Source organism: Phaseolus vulgaris, chromosome 8 (assembly GCF_000499845.2).
Source record: "Phaseolus vulgaris cultivar G19833 chromosome 8, P. vulgaris v2.0, whole genome shotgun sequence".
NCBI lineage: Eukaryota > Viridiplantae > Streptophyta > Magnoliopsida > Fabales > Fabaceae > Phaseolus > Phaseolus vulgaris.
The window spans coordinates 8,073,094-8,091,144 of record NC_023752.2 but is presented as its reverse complement, the minus strand read 5'-3'; the positions used below and the strand labels follow the sequence as shown (position 1 = coordinate 8,091,144).

The following is an 18,051-nucleotide window of genomic DNA, read 5'->3' as shown; positions in this document are numbered from 1 at the left end:
TTGTGTGTATAATATTTGGATTATTTATGCCAATTCCTTTCCTAATTTCTATTTACAAAAATCTTCTAAACCAATCAAAATGAGAATACAAATATAATGTGAGATGAAAAATATTTAAATTACTTATATGCATATATAGGTTTTTCATAAGTATATCTTTAGTTAGAGACAAGTGTGTTTGAACATGGTCAAGCATTACATAATGAAATTTAATTATTTACTTTTTCTAAGTTGAAATTTAATGCTCTTGAACTCAATGCACGGTTCAGTCAAAACTTCAATAAATGGAGATTAAAAAACATTATATAATTTAAGTTTATGAATAATATTAGGGATGAAATTAAAGCTCTATATTGAAAAATCAAAGTGAAACTTCCTTTTAAATTTTTTATACGAAAATGAAACTTCCCTTTAAAGTCCGTAGATTGAAACCAAGAAGTTATAGAAACATGCTTTTTAATATGCCTATAAATGCATCATTAAATCCTGTGAAAACATGGGTGGTCAAAGCAAGAATTGTTTTAAAAAGTCGAATTAATCAAAGTTCAAACCAAAATTCAAAAGCATCCAATAGTAGTTTGCAAGGAAGTAACGTAAAAGGTAATTTTTGAGGGAAAAAATGGAAGGGAATTAAAAATGAAAGAAAAAAAAGTGAGGGGGCAAAGTTGGGAAGAAAGAGAAAAGGAAAAACACATCTTTTGTTTGTGTTTAATGAAATATTATTTTAATGAGTTAATTAAATCTGGGTTTTGGTTAGGTTTGACCACTGCTCATTGGGTTCCATTTTTTCTCTCTTTTTCTCTCTCTACAATTCTAAATATTCCTCTAATCTCTTTCTCTCTCCTCTACTTTTTTTTTTCTCTCTCTCTCTAAAATCTTCACTTCTCAGCTTTTCTAATCTGCTTTCTTTGACTGGACAAGGGGTTTTCGTCGACGAATCAAAACCACAGAAAGTTCTGATTTTTACCCATTTCGCTGCCCCTGGATCGCTTCACCCAAGTTGTATGAGCTGCCATTTCTCGCAAAGGTTGGTTAAATTTTCATTCTTTGCTTTCGATTTGTGTAATTTCGCCGTGTTCCGATGAAACTTCGCTTCGGAGTTTCACTTTCAGCTGTTTTTTTATCTGGGTTTTTTTTGCACTTTGATTTATGTGTCAGTTTGTTGTTCATTTTCTTCTTGATTTTTGTATTCTTGTTTTATTTGGAAAGTTTGTTGGCGGAGATCAAACTTGGCGGCTTGGATTTTTTTTTACCTTGATATTGCGGAAAGAAATGGGATAAATGGGTTTGTGTGATTCCTGTTTTTTTATGTTATGGATCTGAATTGCTTTTCACGTGGTTGAATAGATGGAGCTAGTTAGTGTTTTGCAATTGGGTAGTTCTGTTCATTTAATGGAGCATTTGGTCTATTTTTGTTTCTTCGGTACTTCTGAAAATTGGGGATGAGATGGGGGGAAATTGAAGCAATTTTGCTATACTATTTTATGGAAATGTGATACACACAAGTTAGATATAAGGTTTATATGAGGACCGGTTAACCAATTAGTGATTAACTGTAGTGTTTCACTTTCAATTTTGGGGCTTGGTGCGTATGTGATTGTGAAAGTCTTAAGAATAGTCGACTCTTAGGAGTAGGAAATGAAAATGAAAATCAGGAGTAAAGTTAGATCATGTTTTATTGTATTAAGATGTTGTCACTGGAGAAATAGAATTCAGAAAATTTAAAGAGTAAATAGCTATTTTGGTCCGTTGTATATTCTCAATGTGTATATAGCTCTGAAGTATCTGATCCGGTCCCCTGACCAAAAATCACCAGTCTAGGACCAAATTGATGTTTTCGAAATTTTTGAGGATGAAATTGGATGTTTACTAAAAATTTGATGTGAAACGTTGATGCACAGATATTAGTAGTTATGGTAGTTGGAATCGCTTGAGTGGTGATTCGATCATGGTAGTTGGAATCACATGAGTTGTGTTTCAATGCGAGTCCTCACTTCATTGATACAGATCACATGGACTTTTTCCTTATGTTACTGGAATTGCCCGCCAATTGCTGGAATCATATAGGACTTTCATTCAGTTCTTCTGTGTTCTCAATGGTGGATCTCTAAGGGAGGAAGCCAAACAGAAACTGTGGAGCTCTGGATGAAGGTATGCTGTGTGGGTGGGGCCAGATTCTCGTCGGTGCAGAGGTCTGCGAGATGTCTTCCAAAGCAGTTTTCAGTCCTGCTCAGATGCAAGGATGCAGTGGACCAATGATCAAGGCATGGGCCCTGTGGGTGATCTATTGATGACAAATCTCTGGTGGGAGAATGCTTTCACATTGACAATTTGGGTGGGGAGTGGATTAGAGATGAAAAAAACAAAGTATCTGAGGACAGAGAAGTCAGAGTACTTTCTGAAAATAAATTATTGTTTCTAATGCAGTTAGCCAGTTTCAAGCAATTAATGTTGATGGAGATAGAATTATGAAAAGAATCCTATAATTAATGTACATAGAAAATGAATATATAGTTTGATAATTTTATTATGTGATAATATTAATATATTTTGTTATTTTTAATTATTAAAATATGATTATTTTGAAACCTTACGATCGTGACGGGTTCTGATTCATGATTTGATAGACATGGTCAGGCATAAATTAGGAGAAAAATATGACAAACGAATGCATCATTTTCCCTTTCTTGTTTCCTTTTAAACATAACTCTACGAAGGGCCTATCTATATCAATGAGAATTCAAACTCATACTGTGCTTTGAAATCTAGTGGTTCATTACTTGTGGATTGTCAAATTGTGGTGTACGGAACTGCACAAAATTTGTTTTAGATATTATTTTTGTATTTATGCAGGTTTTATTTTGTTTTTGCAGGCATAAAGAGTTGTCTACAGCAACGAAGATCTGTAAAAAGGATGGGGTGTTTCACTGTATTGAAGAGCAAGAAGAAAAAGTCTGATCCGATTACGTATGTTAAACGTGTAAGCCATAATGAGCATGTTCCTACAGTACTGCCTGAACCTCAAACTCGAACTCGCTCACTCCAGTCTGCTCCTCCTAGTTTTAGGACCAGAGTGAAACCCATTCAACCCATTAATAAAGTCAATAACAACAGAACAAGAACATTATCTGCTCCATCAACTCTTGATGCCGCAGAACAAGATGCTTTGGCCTCAATTGAGTATGAGGAACAAGAAGAGCCTAAACACCGAGCTGGATCAATGAAGGAGCAGCGTTCATCTAGTCCACAACCCTTACCACTCCCATCCCCACAGGGAGGTGCTGTATTGAAGGCTATTGGCAGCTTTAAGTCAGTGACAGCTAGTGGTCCTCTATCTGCTTCTGGACCTTTGCCACTCCCACCTACTGGCTCACTTCGAAATTTTCTGTATGATGAAATTGCCACTGCTTGCCACAATTTCTCTTCTGATAGATGCATGTCAGAATGTCTTTCGTCCACCATATATAAGGCTTCCTTTGGTGATGATGTATCAAGTTCGAAGAAGTTTGAAGCCACTGTCACACGACTTCACCCATCATCTCAGGTACTTTTCTCTACACTACGGTACTTAAGTTTCATTTATTGATATGTTTATTGACATAGTGGACACTTGTATCACCAAATATACAGAAATAATGCCATATCCTAGAATGGACAAAATCCAATGCTCTATGTATTTGAGATATGCTGTCAGCCTTGTGTTCAGTTGAATTTAACCCATACACACAGCAGGGGAATTAGAACGGACATAAGAGTGATTTTAATAACCTTTTCAATATTTTTGCAATTTAACTTGTCATTAAACAGGATCTCATCATAGTTAATCTTGTTATCATCCTGTTATCTCTCCATGCATAAGAGAATTGGTTTGAGTTACGTATTACATATCTGCCTATTTGAACATTTACTGGTAGCATTATGTTATTTTTTCTCTTTTTTGGACATTTAGAGAATGTTTAATAACCTGATGACTTTCTGAATTGGTCTAAAAGTATCTGTCTTCTTTCAGGGCTTGAAGGAATTCATAAGTGAAGTTAATACTCTTGCATCCTTGCAACATCCAAACCTCTGTAAATTGCTAGGATTTCATGCTCGAGAGAGTTCAGAACATAGAATGTTGGTTTATGAGAGGCTATACCATGGAAGCTTGGATCGCTTATTGTATGGGAGATCTGATGGGCCATCAATAGATTGGAATACAAGAATGAAAATTGCTATATGTGCTGCACAAGGTCTAACTTTCTTGCATGAAGAAGGGCCTTTTCAGGTACAAAAACAGTTATAATAATCTTATCCTACTAGGCAAGGTCGATTATATATATATATATATATATTATATATTATACGTTGTCATGGATTCGACTAAACCAAATTCTTAGGACTATTATTCAGTCAGATTTCTTTTAATAACTTACAGTATCCTACTTCTCACAAATGCAATATGTAACTATGTTCTCCTTCACTTCTAGTGGACTGTCTTTTTTTTTTGTGTCCAAACAACCTTAACTTCATTTTAGTTTTCTTTTTGTCCATATGTGCAACGCCACTATTTTCTTGTATATAATAATTCCACATCTATGTTCTTATTATATACATCTACCTTAACATACTGCTACTACTACAACTTTTTTTTTCCGTTAAAAGTCAAGCATTTTCAACATCATAGGCTATAGTTGGTTATATAACATTAGAATAAAACTTCACTTTGGATCATATGTATGTATTTCCCATTTGCATGTGGAGTTTAGATTTCATCAAGCTTTTGTTTTTCATAGTTTGGAGAAAATGATTTCAAGGATGTTATTATTATTGTTACAGTTTAGTATACACTTTTTTTTTTACTTCGCTGACATATTTCTTTCTTTCTGCAGGCAATGTATAATGAATTCTCAACAGCCAACATACAGATTGACAAAGATTTCAGTGCAAAGCTTTCAGGATATGGTTGTGTTGGACATATTCCCGAGGAAGAGATTTCAAGCAGTTCATCTGTAAGTTCTTCAAGTCTTGAGTGTTTTCTGTTGTTCTAAGTTCTAACACATCTGTGTTGATTATATTTTTCCATCATTCTCTTCTTATTTTTCGTGAATATTCATAAATTTATTTGTTATTGTCCAGGCTGTTGGAAACCTATCGATGGAGACCCTGGAGAAAGGAATGCTCACCCCAAAGAGCAACGTATGGAGCTTTGGAATATTTCTTCTGGAGCTACTTACAGGAAGAAAGAATCTTGATAGCCGTCACCCGAAGGAAGAAAGGAATCTAGTGAAGTGGAGCCGGCCCTTCCTAGCCGACAACTACCGTCTGTCGTTGATCATGGATCCTCAACTCAAGGGTCGGTTTCCTTCTAAAGCAGCAAGAACAATATCTGACATTGCTCAAAGATGCCTTCAAAAGGAGCCATCAGAGAGACCTACCATGAGAACTGTAGTTGAGCATCTGAAGATGATACAGGATTTGAAATACTCATGCCGGTTCCCTCTGCAAGAGCCAGCATCAAACTCTGGAAAACATATGTCAAGATCACCAAGTCTGAATGGCATAATCTGCCCAGTACCAAGGTTCAATTTCTCACCATCACCACCATCTGGAGTTCCACCACTACCTGTTTCACCTCCAAGATGGTCTGGTGGAGTGCCCCTTCTCCCACCCCGTGCATGTTCTTCCAGTCTCTCTTTGGAGGAGCTTGATAGGCAGGAAAGCCGCAAGTCATCATCCTCAGCCTCTAGAAGGGCTAGTGTTGAAGGATTTTGATTGTGTATAATGTTCATTTTTTATTTATTATTTTTTTTGGTGTGATTCAACACAAATTTATAGGAGATAAAGATGTGGTTCCTCCACTTTTTAATCCCTCAGTGTGATGCCGAGAGGATGTTCTTTTGTAGATAGTGCAAAGGTTGGTTGAGTGGGTTCAATTAGTTACCCCCATTTATATGAAAAATTATATGCTCTTTAGCATTTTCCTTCAGTCTCTCTACGACCCCAGAACAAAATCTATGGCATTGGAGAAACTACCTTTGCCAATATGCTTAATCTGTTATGTGATACAAGAACATTCCAATATAGTGTTCAAGAACTAATTTCTTTTTTCAATTTTAAGAGATAAAAAATGTTTCTGTTTTTTATCAGCAAAGAAAAATGTTTTTCTTAAATTTTGGTAACCAAGTTAGTATGATTCTAAGTTTTAAGCACTAAAAAAAATTTAACCAAAATATTACTAGACAAAACGTAGGCAAATGCTCCCTGCATCCAACAACATTTCAAAAATTCCAAAAATATCCTTTATTCTGGAATAATGTATTCTGGAAAAATAAATCCGGTGTTTTGGATATAAAAATCTGGAAAAAGAAAATCAAAATTCCATTTCGGATAAAAAAATCCGGAACTGAAAATAATACATTTCAGAAAAAATTATCTGGAAGAGATTATTGTGTTCTGGAAAAGGAAGTTCGGAATGTAATTTTATATGTATCCCATTTTTTTAAAGGTATTTTCGGTTTTTCCCTTGTGATTGGATGCAGTGATATGGTGCACGAAGCAATTGCCCAAAACGTAACCTGCTTGTTTTTCTTTCCTGTGGCTGAGCATACGGGGCAGATAAAGATATTTCTTTTCGCACCTCATTTTTTTTCTTCACGTTTATACTTTTTGTTGTTTTCCCTAAAAACTTTAATTATTAATTCTAGTAAATTATATTCAACAATGTGTAAATTTTCTATGACTTGGTATTCAAAAATTATTTTATAATATTACAGAAACTAATTTATGGAATGTTATGAGTTAATCACATTCTAGAATTTAGTTTTCGGAAGTTTATAAAATTTTAATAAAATTAAGAATAAGATTAATTTAAGTTTTTTTTGTTGAATAAATAATATATAATTAAAATTACTTGAAAAATTAAATCGGAAAATCAAATATCCAATCCTATATACAGGAAGTAAATAAATAATTCATATAAATAATTAAATTAGTTAATTTTAATTAAAAAGTATTATATAATTAAACTCAATCTCCAAATTAGCATAACACATGTATACACACATGATAAATAGATGAATAAATAGATAGATAAATGTGTAATCTTGGAACATATTTGACTTAATTTGTTGAAAAATAGAGTAAAAATATTATTAAATTAAATCTTTGCTTAAAAATTGATTTTGTTTAGAATCTAGGAATATATACCCTAGAGTGAATATATACCCTATATTTTTGCATCTTAATTATTTAAAAACAAATAAAATAAAGTCCTTTGAGCATATATTTAGGAAAACAAATAATTTAGCATTCTGGTATACTATTCGAGTGATTTTTATCATCAAAATTGAAAAATATAGATGAAGTATAATGTTTGTTTAAGCAAAGATAATTAAGAAACTAAAAAAAATATTATGAATAAATATATAGTGAAAATAAACCATATATTAGCTTAAGAAACCATAGCCAAAGAACTTAAATTTAAATTAAAGACATTTTTAATTAAGAGATTTTCTCTTAAGTAAAAAAAAATGAGAGAACTCAATAATTAAAAAGTTAAATGCTTACTTAAACATGATTATTTGATTATATAAGTGAGCTAAATTAGAGAGTGACATCTTTAATAATTTAAAATAAACATTTACTCTATGCTTTGCAATGATTGAAAATGGTAACTAAAAGGGACTAATTTAAATTTATAAAAACGAAAAAGTCTTGTAAAATTAAATTTAAATGAAAATAATAAAACATATATGTTTTTAATTTATTTTGCACCTGAATTGAGCCAAAGTGGGTGTTCAGGTGGCGAAACAGAAGAAACTTTCTTATCTTCTTGTAAGAACAACACGAAGAAAGAAGCATTCACAGTTTCTTCGAGCAACAATGGTGGCGGGAATGGCAACCTTGAAGCTTAACCTTTCAGCCTTTTCCTCTTCAATGTCGAGTTTCACTGCTTCCTCCTCCTCCTCTTCGTTCCTATCTCTTCTTCCAATGCGAACCCCTTCTTCTTCTAAACCCCGATTTTTCAGTGAGTCACTTCGTTCCTTTCCACGCTTTCTCTGACGATGTTCCCCTCTTTGCTAACGAGCGCATTTTCTTTCAGGGATTTACGCCTTGTCCAGCAACGACATCAAGGTGGGCACCAACCTCGAAGTCGACGGTGCTCCTTGGCGCGTGATAGGTATTTTTTTGGCGCACCTGTGAACTGTGGTTTTGGTTATGGATTGTGACGGTTCTTGACTTGGCTTGCGTTGCACGCTTTAGAATTTCTTCATGTTAAGCCTGGAAAAGGTGCGGCGTTTGTGAGGACCAAGATGAAGAATTATGTCACTGGGAACACGGTGGAGAAAACATTTAGAGCTGGAAGTTCGGTAATGCACTCAAAATTGCAATGGTTCTGTTTAATCACTGAGTTTGATTTGATTTATAGGTTCAATAGATGACTATTTGGGTGGTGTCTTTTGGGTTGGGGATTGAGGGAGATAAGCTTTTTGTTGGAAAGTCCATTTAATTGTCATCACCCCTAGCCCTCCTTAATTGCAACCTGTAAGCGTGGTTGGTTGTCAATGTCTCAGAGAGGATTGCCTCTGGAGTATTGACTGGAAAGGTTGAGTGGAGTGTTATAGTGCATGTTTGGATATCCACCACAGTATTTAATTTGTTTTCCGACTTGAGTTGGCATTTTGTTGGACTCATGGCGTTTGAGCTATTGTCATTCTTGGCTTTTGTGGAAATTTATGTTTGTCCTTAAAATTTAGTGAGTCAGGAAAAGATGTTTATAAACTATCCTTGAACTTGATTCTTAAGCAATATGAGGTTGTTTTGTGCGATGGAACAATTTGATTTCCAAATTCAACAGAAGACCAATTGGGTAGTGTCTTTTGGGGCTAGAGATGGAAGGAGATACGATTATTGTTGTTAAGTCAGCTTAATAGTGACCACCTTTGGTTTGCATTATTGTGGCTTATAAAAGTTGGTTGTTAGTGTCTCAAAAATAACTTTGTATGAAAGAGTTGACTAGAGAGGTGAAGTGAAACATCTTAGTGAGCAAGAACTATGACTCTCAAGGATTGAGTTGAGATCCCATCTTAATAGAAATATCACCAACGTAGCTGTTGTCTTTATAAAACTTCGGTTCTCCTTATTTTAAATCACCAATGTAGAAGAGTTTCTCTACTTAAAAAGAGTTCTAGATTCCCAGTAGGAAAGATCTCAAAAACACTTTTACCTTGTATCCAAACAGGCTTGAAGCTCATATTCTAAGACTTATGTTTTTTGTTACCTTTCTCCATTAAAAACTAAAGATGGGTGAGACTATTTTGTAGGTAGTTGCTAAAAATTTGGATTTTGGGTTTATCTTTTCTCATTTCATTTGTTCCCTCTTCTGACAGATTGACCAAGCAGATATATACAAGGAAACAAAGCAGTTCACGTATAAAGATGGTGCTCAATTTGTCTTCATGGACTTGGTAGTATCTGGGACCCATGATTATATAAACTAACAAATTATAGATATGTGCATTTTGCTGTTTTTGACTAAATATAATCTCTACCCATGGGTTACGGACTCAAGACTATGGTGAAGATTTATAAAATAATTCAATTAGGTTTATTCTCTCTGTCCTACAGTTCTTTTTTCATTTATTACTTGCGATTAGTTAACTAACGAATAATGTCCTAAGTTTCGCCATTGTCTCTGTTTAATTTGCTGTATTTTAATTTTATCAGAGTACATATGAGGAGTTTCGTCTGGGTGAAAAGGAAATCGGAGACAGAACAAAGTGGCTAAAAGAAGGAATGGACTGCACTTTGCTGTTATGGAATGGAAAAGTAACCATGTCATCTCATAATATATTATGTCTTTCAATGTCTCAAACTTTTAATTCTCCAGATCGCTTATGATAAAAGTTATAGGACAAGAAGTGGCCTGGTTCCCGAATGTTTATTTATTTAAATATCTTTAAATTTGTGTGGTTGTAACTTTTATCCACTTTAATGGTATTTCACTTTTATAGAACGGCTGCATTTTTTTCTGAAAACTTGAATGGTCTTGGTCTGCAGTGGTACATACATGTTATGGGGTTACTCTTGAATTTTTCTTTCTCCCAAATGCTGTTTTATCCGGGCTGCTTAGAATAAACTTAATTGTTGCTTCACACTTTATCGGTTCAAAGTGTGCTCTAATAGTTAGTGGTTTCAGATGTGCTTTGCATGGTAAATAAGATTCTTGCTTCTGCATAGATTGGGAGGTACAAGGCTTCTTTAAATGACTTTATTTTTTCTGTCGAAAGTGAGTAGTGTGGTTGTTTTAGTATACGTCCTTGATTTAATTTATAAAGTATATTGTGATCTTAACCTACTATAGTTTAAGAGTAGAGACACCTTACATGACCACTTCAGTAACAAAATCACGCTAGAGGAGCATTTTCTGATTAGAAGTATGGTATTTAACAATCAATAAGATATGTGCAGTTACTATTATTATTCTTGTTTAAAGTTTGTCACTTGATATTTTTTCAGGTTATTGATGTTGATCTCCCTATCACAGTTAAGCTTACTGTAGTTGACGTGGATCCAGGACTTAAGGGTGACACAGCCCAAGGTGATACCATTTTGTTTACACTGCAAACTTCTTTTATGACCCATTTATGTTGTAAACATTGTAAACCATATTTGTAGGTAGGAAAAATTTGTTACAGTAAAATGATAATATTGTCTCATCAGCTAGGAGATGATTCTCGTAATGGTCTTTATGGATCTGTCAAGGGATGAGTTTCTCTAAATGCATATTTCACAATTTGGCATTATAAATCAATTAAGAAAAAGCAGCTTGAATAGTTTTATTGTTGGTCTTATAAAAGCTAAGGTGTATTGAATAATGGTCAGGATAGGCTTGTTTACCGCACCTGTTTTCAAAGGAATCAGTGTGATATCCCATTATGACATTTACTGTTTGGTTCCCTCCATTCTCCTGTATAATTGTTTTTCTTACTTTTCCTTGAAGAACTTAATAAGTCTCTGATGACAAAATTTGATTGATAGGTGGAACAAAACCGGCCACACTGGACACTGGCGCTGTTGTCAATGTCCCACTTTTTGTAAATGTCGGTGATGAAATATTAGTTGATTCAAGAACTGGACAGTACATGAGCCGTGCTTAAGATTTCACATCAAATTTTGTAATTGAAGTCCCGAGAATTCTCGTTTGAATTCTCGTTTATTTTGTTCTGTTATTTTTTTAGGAAATAGTTTACCAATGAAGATGAAGTTCATTAACCTTAGCAAATTGGCTGTCTTCTATAACATTGAGTTAAATTGAGTTGTAATATATTTGCGATACTGAAGCTTTTACAGTTTGTTCGGCATGATTATGGTGTATAAAGTTCTTACAAAAAAAGCCAGACATTATTAACTTTTGAAGTTGTTCCTTGCAATGAAGCAAAAAATCAGCTGAACCAATCTGTGTAGTGTTTTCATTTTTATTATTGGAACTAGTTAAAAATTAACAAGCTTCTCCATAAAAACATTTATAAAAATAAACGAAATGATTTTTTTCATAAATTAGAATTATCTAATATACATGCTAGTTTATCGAAGTTTTTTCTTTTAACTTTTTTAAAAAATTATTTTAAATTTGTACATAAATTAGTTTTAGTTTGCGGGAAGATTGTCTTTTTTTCTCTAAATATTTTTATTGGAGAAACTTGTCTAAAGAGGCATATAGTTGTCTTCAACTAATTTAAAATGATAATTTAAAGAAAAGTGTATAATCAGATGGAAATAACTTCAGGTTTACTTGTGTGTAGTTCATGTCCATAATTTTGTAGTATCCGGTATTCTAGATTGTCATGACAGCTTATAATCTCAATTCAATTTACGAACTTTATCTGCACAAATATGAGAATATTATCGTTAACCCACTTATGAAATGTCTAACTAGCCATGGTTTTGTCACAAGCCAACCAGAAACTCGTATGATCCATACACAACAATAATGGTATTGCATCTTCACTTCATTGCATCTACACCTCATCTCCACTGAGAGCAAAAGTAGCACTTCTCTTTCCACAACTCGGTTCATCTAAAACTCATAATTGCAACTCTTTTTGTGAACCTCAGTAACATCATTGCATCTTAACAGAGGTACTCAACTTAAATTCCTAGCTTTGCCCCCCAATACTCATATCATGACTTGCCTCCTTTCGTCCCACTCGCAAACTCTGTTGCCCCTTTACAGGAATTCCTCATCTACTTGGTAGTATTTTGCAACTAAATTTCCAAGTCAGCATCTTTAATCTGCCTTTACATGAATAACTAACTCACCCTAGTCACTTCCAGTTCCTCCCACCCCATTACATTTAGCCTAGGTTCCCTATTGGGAACAACGCCTAGCTTCAGTGCAGCACCAAACAAATTACAAGCACAAAACAGTTTACCCTCTTTATTGAGTTCTTTGATCAGCACATCATAAGAAAATCTACTGGGAATTCCCCCACTTGCATGCAAAAGGACCAAAGTTGACACTGCATCATCCACTCTTCCTTCTGCACAAAGCCCTAGAATCACTTTGTCAAAGGTAACTACTTCAGGAGAATATCCTAATCCAACCATCTCATTCAAAGCTGCAAAAGCCTGATCAAATCTCATCCCCACACACAGTGCCTGGACCATCACCTCAAATGTGCGCTGGTCAACCACTGAACCCCTCTCTTTCATTTTCTCAAACACATCATATGCATCCTGAAGAAGACTGTTTTTCCACCTCGACCTCTTACACAAACGCCTCACCAGAGTCCCCATCATCCTCACATCGACCTCCAACCCAAGTCCCACCATTTTCCTGTATACCCCAAGGGCTGCTTGAACTTCATTCCACTTCAACAACCCATGTAGCACAGTGTGGTAACTAACATAATCAGGAACACACTGATGCTCCCTCATCAGCTCCAACACAGCAGCACACTCCATTGGCCTACCCTCTCTAGAATACCCTTGAATTAAGGTGTTAAACATGACCACATTGGGCACCATCCCCATTTCAACAACCTCATCGAGCAACTCCATTGCGTCCCCTGATCTACCCACTTTGCACAACCCATCCATCACTGCAGCGTAGGAATAAACATCTGGCTCCAATGAGGTTCCCTTCATACCCATCAACATCTCAAGTGCTTCATCCACCTTCCCCACATAGGACAAACCCTTGAGCAGGCAATTCTGTGCCAGAACACTGGCCTCATAGCCCTTTCTTCCCATGGCTTCAAAAGCCTCCCTTGCCTTATTCACTCTCCCCCTTTTGCAAAGGGAGTTTATGAGGACGGTGAAGGTTGCAGCATCCGGTCGAAACCCTTTTCCCAGAGCAGTGTCCAATGCCCTCCTGGCTTCATCCATGTCGTTTTTCTCACAGTGGCACCTTATCATGATGCAGTGGGTGCAACAATCTGGCACAAGTTGGAAAGAAGGTAGCTTTGCGAAGATACTGAGACAAATATCAAGCTCTTGTGAAATTACCAGAGCCATGAGAAGGTGATTGAAATCTGATATAGTTTGGAATTCAGGGTCTTTCTCTAGGATTTGTAGCATCTGGGTTTTGTTGTTGGAGAATGATAAGGTTGCGATCCTGTGGACAAGACCTTTGATTCGAATCCTAGTGGCCCTGTCCTCAAAATTGAGGTCATCTGTTGTTGTCTGTTTGATGGGCGAAGGGTAAGTGGCAGAGAGAGAGAGCGCGATCTTTCGTGCTCGAATACTAATGTTGTGAATGTTTATTTTGGTGGCATTGTTTGTGAAAAGAGGGGTGTTTAGAGTGCAAGGTTGTAAAACATGGTAGCACTTTGGAATTGAAGAAGGCATCACCATTCACTTTGAAAGGGGAACTGTTGCTGTCTCTCTCTCTCTCTGTCTTTCAATATGGATTTTGCATCCCAAACATGGATACGGTACACAGTCGTTTAATATAAATTCAGAGTAATAATGTATTCACAAGTCCAATTTTTTATCCAATCATATTATAACTCTTAAAATTATTATTTTAATATATTTTATATTAAAATATCATTTTTCATAAATTTATTTAAGCTTTCTTTCCTGATAAATTAAACCTTTTCTTCCCTAACACAAAAGGCTTTTTGTCTTTTTCACTTGGTTTTAGTCTTTCGTTTAAAAATCACATCAAAATAAAATATATATTTATGGGTATCTTAGTATCTTTAACACAACTCTTCATATAAAGATCAGTAAATTTGTATTATATATTAGCAAATATTTTTATTTCTAGTTGTTGTGAAAGCTGAAACGTAAATTTAACATAAAATTTACAATGAATTTATACAATGAACCTAAAAGCGGCCCGAACAAAACATTTCATTTATTGATAAAAAAACTCAGTTGAGTTGGGAACTTGTTGAGGAACCGCGAAGAACTTTACATGCAGTGTAGGGATAATTCCCTAAAACAAAAGTACTGTGGGATCAAAACCATGTTTCTGATGCAGGAACACAAAAGAGTTCCATATGTCTGAAACTAAATGCTGTAATGCATTGTGCATAATAATATATAGACAGTAATAGTGATCATAACCAGAACTTTGGTAGCATGTATAGTACTAGATATCAGAAGCGCAGTGATTTGCTGAAAGCCTTGAAAGAGAGCAAATCCTTATCAACTGAGGCTTGTTTTCTTCCCTGTCTCTTCCTGCCAAGAATTGGTTTTAGCAGTTTCTTCAACACCTTGTGAAACCCTGATCCACCACCACCACCACCACGATGACGTGTCCCTTGCATCACCACTTGATTCACCAGAGGTATCGGAGCAATGCTGATGAGTCGCGGGTGTGACTTTTGCAACTTTGGTTCCGACAGGCTCCGACCCAACATGACCCTGTTGAGCTGTGCCGCGTGTGCCTCAAACGACAGCCTCTCGAACTCGTCCAACAAACTGCTCTGTTGGTCGCCAAACCTCGTTCCGACCACTTCCATTTTCCACTCTGTGCTTCCACCAATGAACTTGTTTATAAGTGAGATTTTATGATGGTTGCAGGCTTAAAGGGTTGGCATGTTTTACTTGATGTGTGTGTGTGGAGTGAGTGAGTGAGTCTCTTTCTTCTTTCTTTTCTGCTTTTGTTAGGCTAAAGATTGGTTGTTGGAAGAGTCGTCCTTGTCTAAACAAAGTATCAGATTCATCACCCACATTTTCCAAAACCACCATTTTCTGTGAACTCATAAATGTTTATCTTGGGAGTTCCAAAATCAATTTTCACAGAAAATACACACGGCTTTTCACCATTCAATTAAATTGATTGGATTTTTTATCTCTCCAACAATTCAAACCAAATCTATATCTATCAAATTCTTGATTTTTTAATAGTATTATCTACCGATTGGAACGAAACGAAATAGAAAGTTTATGATCCCCTTCTGGGATATCATAAAAAAAATACAAGATTAACGAGTATCTAATACTTTAGGGTTTAGGATTCTTAATCACAATTCAAATCTAAATTCGATATAATAATGACCCAAACCTTAATCCGGTCTAATAATAATGGTTCATTATAAGTATATAAATAGTTACAATTTTTTAGAAAAATGTGCATCATCGCATTAATTGCAAGGAATATTTACTTGAATGTCGGAACATCTTTTGTAGGTGTATTTCGGATGTAGTGAAGGAAAAAGCAATCAATTAGAGTGAAAAGAAGAGAAGTAGCACATAAAAGTTATTTCAATCCTATTTTATATGAGAACAATTTTCTTCTTTATATTAAAATAGGATATTTTACAAGATCTATAACTCATGTAAACGATTTTATTGTGAACAAAAATAGAATGACCAAATAGAATGACCAAAAATAGAATTCTTATCACTTTAATAAGAATTCATTTTGATAGTACAAAAATATGTAAAAACACCAATGAAATTATCATCTTAATGCTATTTTCCTAATTTTCTAATATTTTATATAAAGTAACTTCATTTTGTTAATTAATAAAAAAAATTAATCTCATCCTAATAAAAAAAACCCACATTGTTTTTGTTCAGGTCACGATATCATATAAAGAGTATACTTTTTCAAGGATTTATATTTGCATATTGTCTATTTAGTATAAGTATTTAATTTCATAGTAATGCAGGATAAAAATATTATTGATTTTTTAGTCACATTGTTTATTTTAGTTTCTAGATAGTTGTCTCTTTATATATCACTAACTCTTATCCAAAAGAATATATATATATATATATATATATATATATATATAATGAACGTTATTAAAAAAATACAACATTTGGTGATAAGATCAAAATAAAATAAAAATTCTACAAAATTAAGCTCTACCGTCTAATATGTGTATTTATATATAAAAGTTAAAATATAGTTAATATGGTAATTTAAGCTAGTTCGGATAATACTAATTTCGTTATTTCTATTTTTTTTTATCTATTTATATAATACTTGATTATATGAATTTCATAATTTTTATTTTTATCTGTTTGTTTCTTGACTTGTAAGAAATTGTAGAGAAACATTTTTGCTAATTAGGCTAGATTTTTCTTAATTAAAGAAAGATGTTGCTTCTTTTGTTTTGGCTCACTTGTTGGAGAGTTTAAATTAATTAGGCAAAAAAATGTTATTAGGTGTATGTTAATGATCTTAACTTGTATTCCAAAAGCTATATATCATATCCAACACTTTATTCTTTCTTGCCTCGAAGAAAATATGTTTCGTCCTTTCTATGCTTCTTTGGGAAGATCTTGTGCCAAAGAAGATGGACAAAAACAATTTTATTTTTATATTATATTTAAGGTTGTTTTTTTCTTCATTTTAGCATAAACATGAGTATAACTTCAAGTTTGGTCAAAGAGATGAAAGTAAAAATTTAAGTCATTTGTAAATTGAATCCTATGTATTAGTTTTGTATAGATTTTGTTTCTGTGTAATTTTATTAACATGATTAATAGAGACATAATTTTTTGTTTTTAACAATAATTATCTGCATGAAAAAATTACCTAAAAAACATAATTGATGAAAAAAAAATATAACTTTAATTAAATAATTCATATAAATTTCATACTAATTATTTTTTAGCAGGAAATAATAGTAACAAAATACATAATGAGATACATATATAACCACCAAACAAAATATCTAATCGTTATTTTTCAAAATTACAACTTAATTAACGATAAATTCATCCCAAAGGGATTGTGAAACATGTAACCATTTCCAAATTGATTAACATTTCAAATATAAAATAAAGTTTCTTTCTCTTATTATTAAAGATCTTAAAACGATTATTGACAAAAAAGAGAGTATAAGATATAAATATCATATACCCTGTAAATTTTGCAAAATTAAATTAGACTTGGATTTCAAGTTTTTTAGAAACATCATCAATGCAAATAATACCATTCAATTTATAGTTCATTTAATATATATATATATATATATATATATATATATATATATACTATTAAACTTTATATAGAAATATTTATAGACGTATTTTTTGAAATAATAAAAGATATATAATAAAAAAACATTATTAATTAAATAGAAAGCAAACCAAGTGTCTCTTCTTACAATAAAATTTACATAGATTAATCATCAATCACTTGCTATCACAAATCTTCATAAATTTTTAATAAAATTAATATGTAATTAAATTTATTTTTGTGAGAAATTCTATCAACTGTGTCATAAAATCCATAAATAAAATAAATTGTGTTACTTTCTAATTTTTTTCCTAGTAGACACTCTCGTCGAAGAAGAAAATTTGTTTTATTTTTCAAAATTTAAATGATTATTTATTTTGAATAGTTTACTTCAAGACTAAAATCACATATCTTAAAAAAGAAACAAATTTAAAACTAAAAAACAAAGCGAACATGATAGAAAAAATAACGACTAATTATAGTGTGTGTAATACAAAACTTAATAAATATCAAACGAACACACAAGAAAAAAATTAATAAAATCATGATTGTAAACACAATCTTATGTAGCTTTCAAAATAGCAGATTAATAACACTGGAATTGGTTAAAATAGCAGATTAATAGCAGATTAAAACAA

At 33.3% G+C, this 18,051-nt stretch overlaps 3 protein-coding genes across 5 annotated transcripts; 2 read left to right on the top strand and 1 right to left on the bottom strand.

Moving 5' to 3' along the window:
* Positions 1 to 738: 738 nt before the first annotated feature.
* LOC137824180 (probable serine/threonine-protein kinase PBL1) lies at positions 739 to 5,968 on the top strand. 3 transcript variants are annotated; one of them, XM_068629665.1, is made up of 6 exons: positions 769 to 1,027; positions 2,008 to 2,385; positions 2,874 to 3,544; positions 4,010 to 4,267; positions 4,872 to 4,991; positions 5,119 to 5,968. In XM_068629665.1, exons 3-6 carry the CDS (start codon positions 2,915 to 2,917, stop codon positions 5,752 to 5,754), a joined length of 1,644 nt encoding a protein of 547 aa, XP_068485766.1. In that variant the 5' UTR covers positions 769 to 1,027; positions 2,008 to 2,385; positions 2,874 to 2,914; the 3' UTR covers positions 5,755 to 5,968. The 3 variants fall into 3 exon arrangements, with proteins under 3 accessions (XP_068485764.1, XP_068485766.1, XP_068485765.1); XM_068629663.1 differs by lacking the exon at positions 2,008 to 2,385 and having other exon boundaries at positions 739 to 1,027; XM_068629664.1 differs by lacking the exon at positions 769 to 1,027 and having other exon boundaries at positions 1,395 to 2,385.
* A 1,763-nt stretch (positions 5,969 to 7,731) lies between these two features.
* On the top strand, positions 7,732 to 11,393 carry LOC137826068 (uncharacterized). The gene is made up of 7 exons (XM_068631910.1): positions 7,732 to 8,008; positions 8,084 to 8,161; positions 8,245 to 8,351; positions 9,372 to 9,449; positions 9,709 to 9,810; positions 10,501 to 10,582; positions 11,023 to 11,393. The coding sequence occupies exons 1-7, from the start codon at positions 7,864 to 7,866 to the stop codon at positions 11,139 to 11,141; spliced, it is 711 nt and encodes a 236-aa protein (XP_068488011.1). The 5' UTR covers positions 7,732 to 7,863; the 3' UTR covers positions 11,142 to 11,393.
* A 354-nt stretch (positions 11,394 to 11,747) lies between these two features.
* Positions 11,748 to 13,910, bottom strand: LOC137826384 (pentatricopeptide repeat-containing protein At3g04760, chloroplastic-like). Its single transcript, XM_068632336.1, has one exon. It carries the CDS (start codon positions 13,837 to 13,839, stop codon positions 12,295 to 12,297), a length of 1,545 nt encoding a protein of 514 aa, XP_068488437.1. The 5' UTR covers positions 13,840 to 13,910; the 3' UTR covers positions 11,748 to 12,294.
* Between the last annotated feature and the right edge of the window lie 4,141 nt (positions 13,911 to 18,051).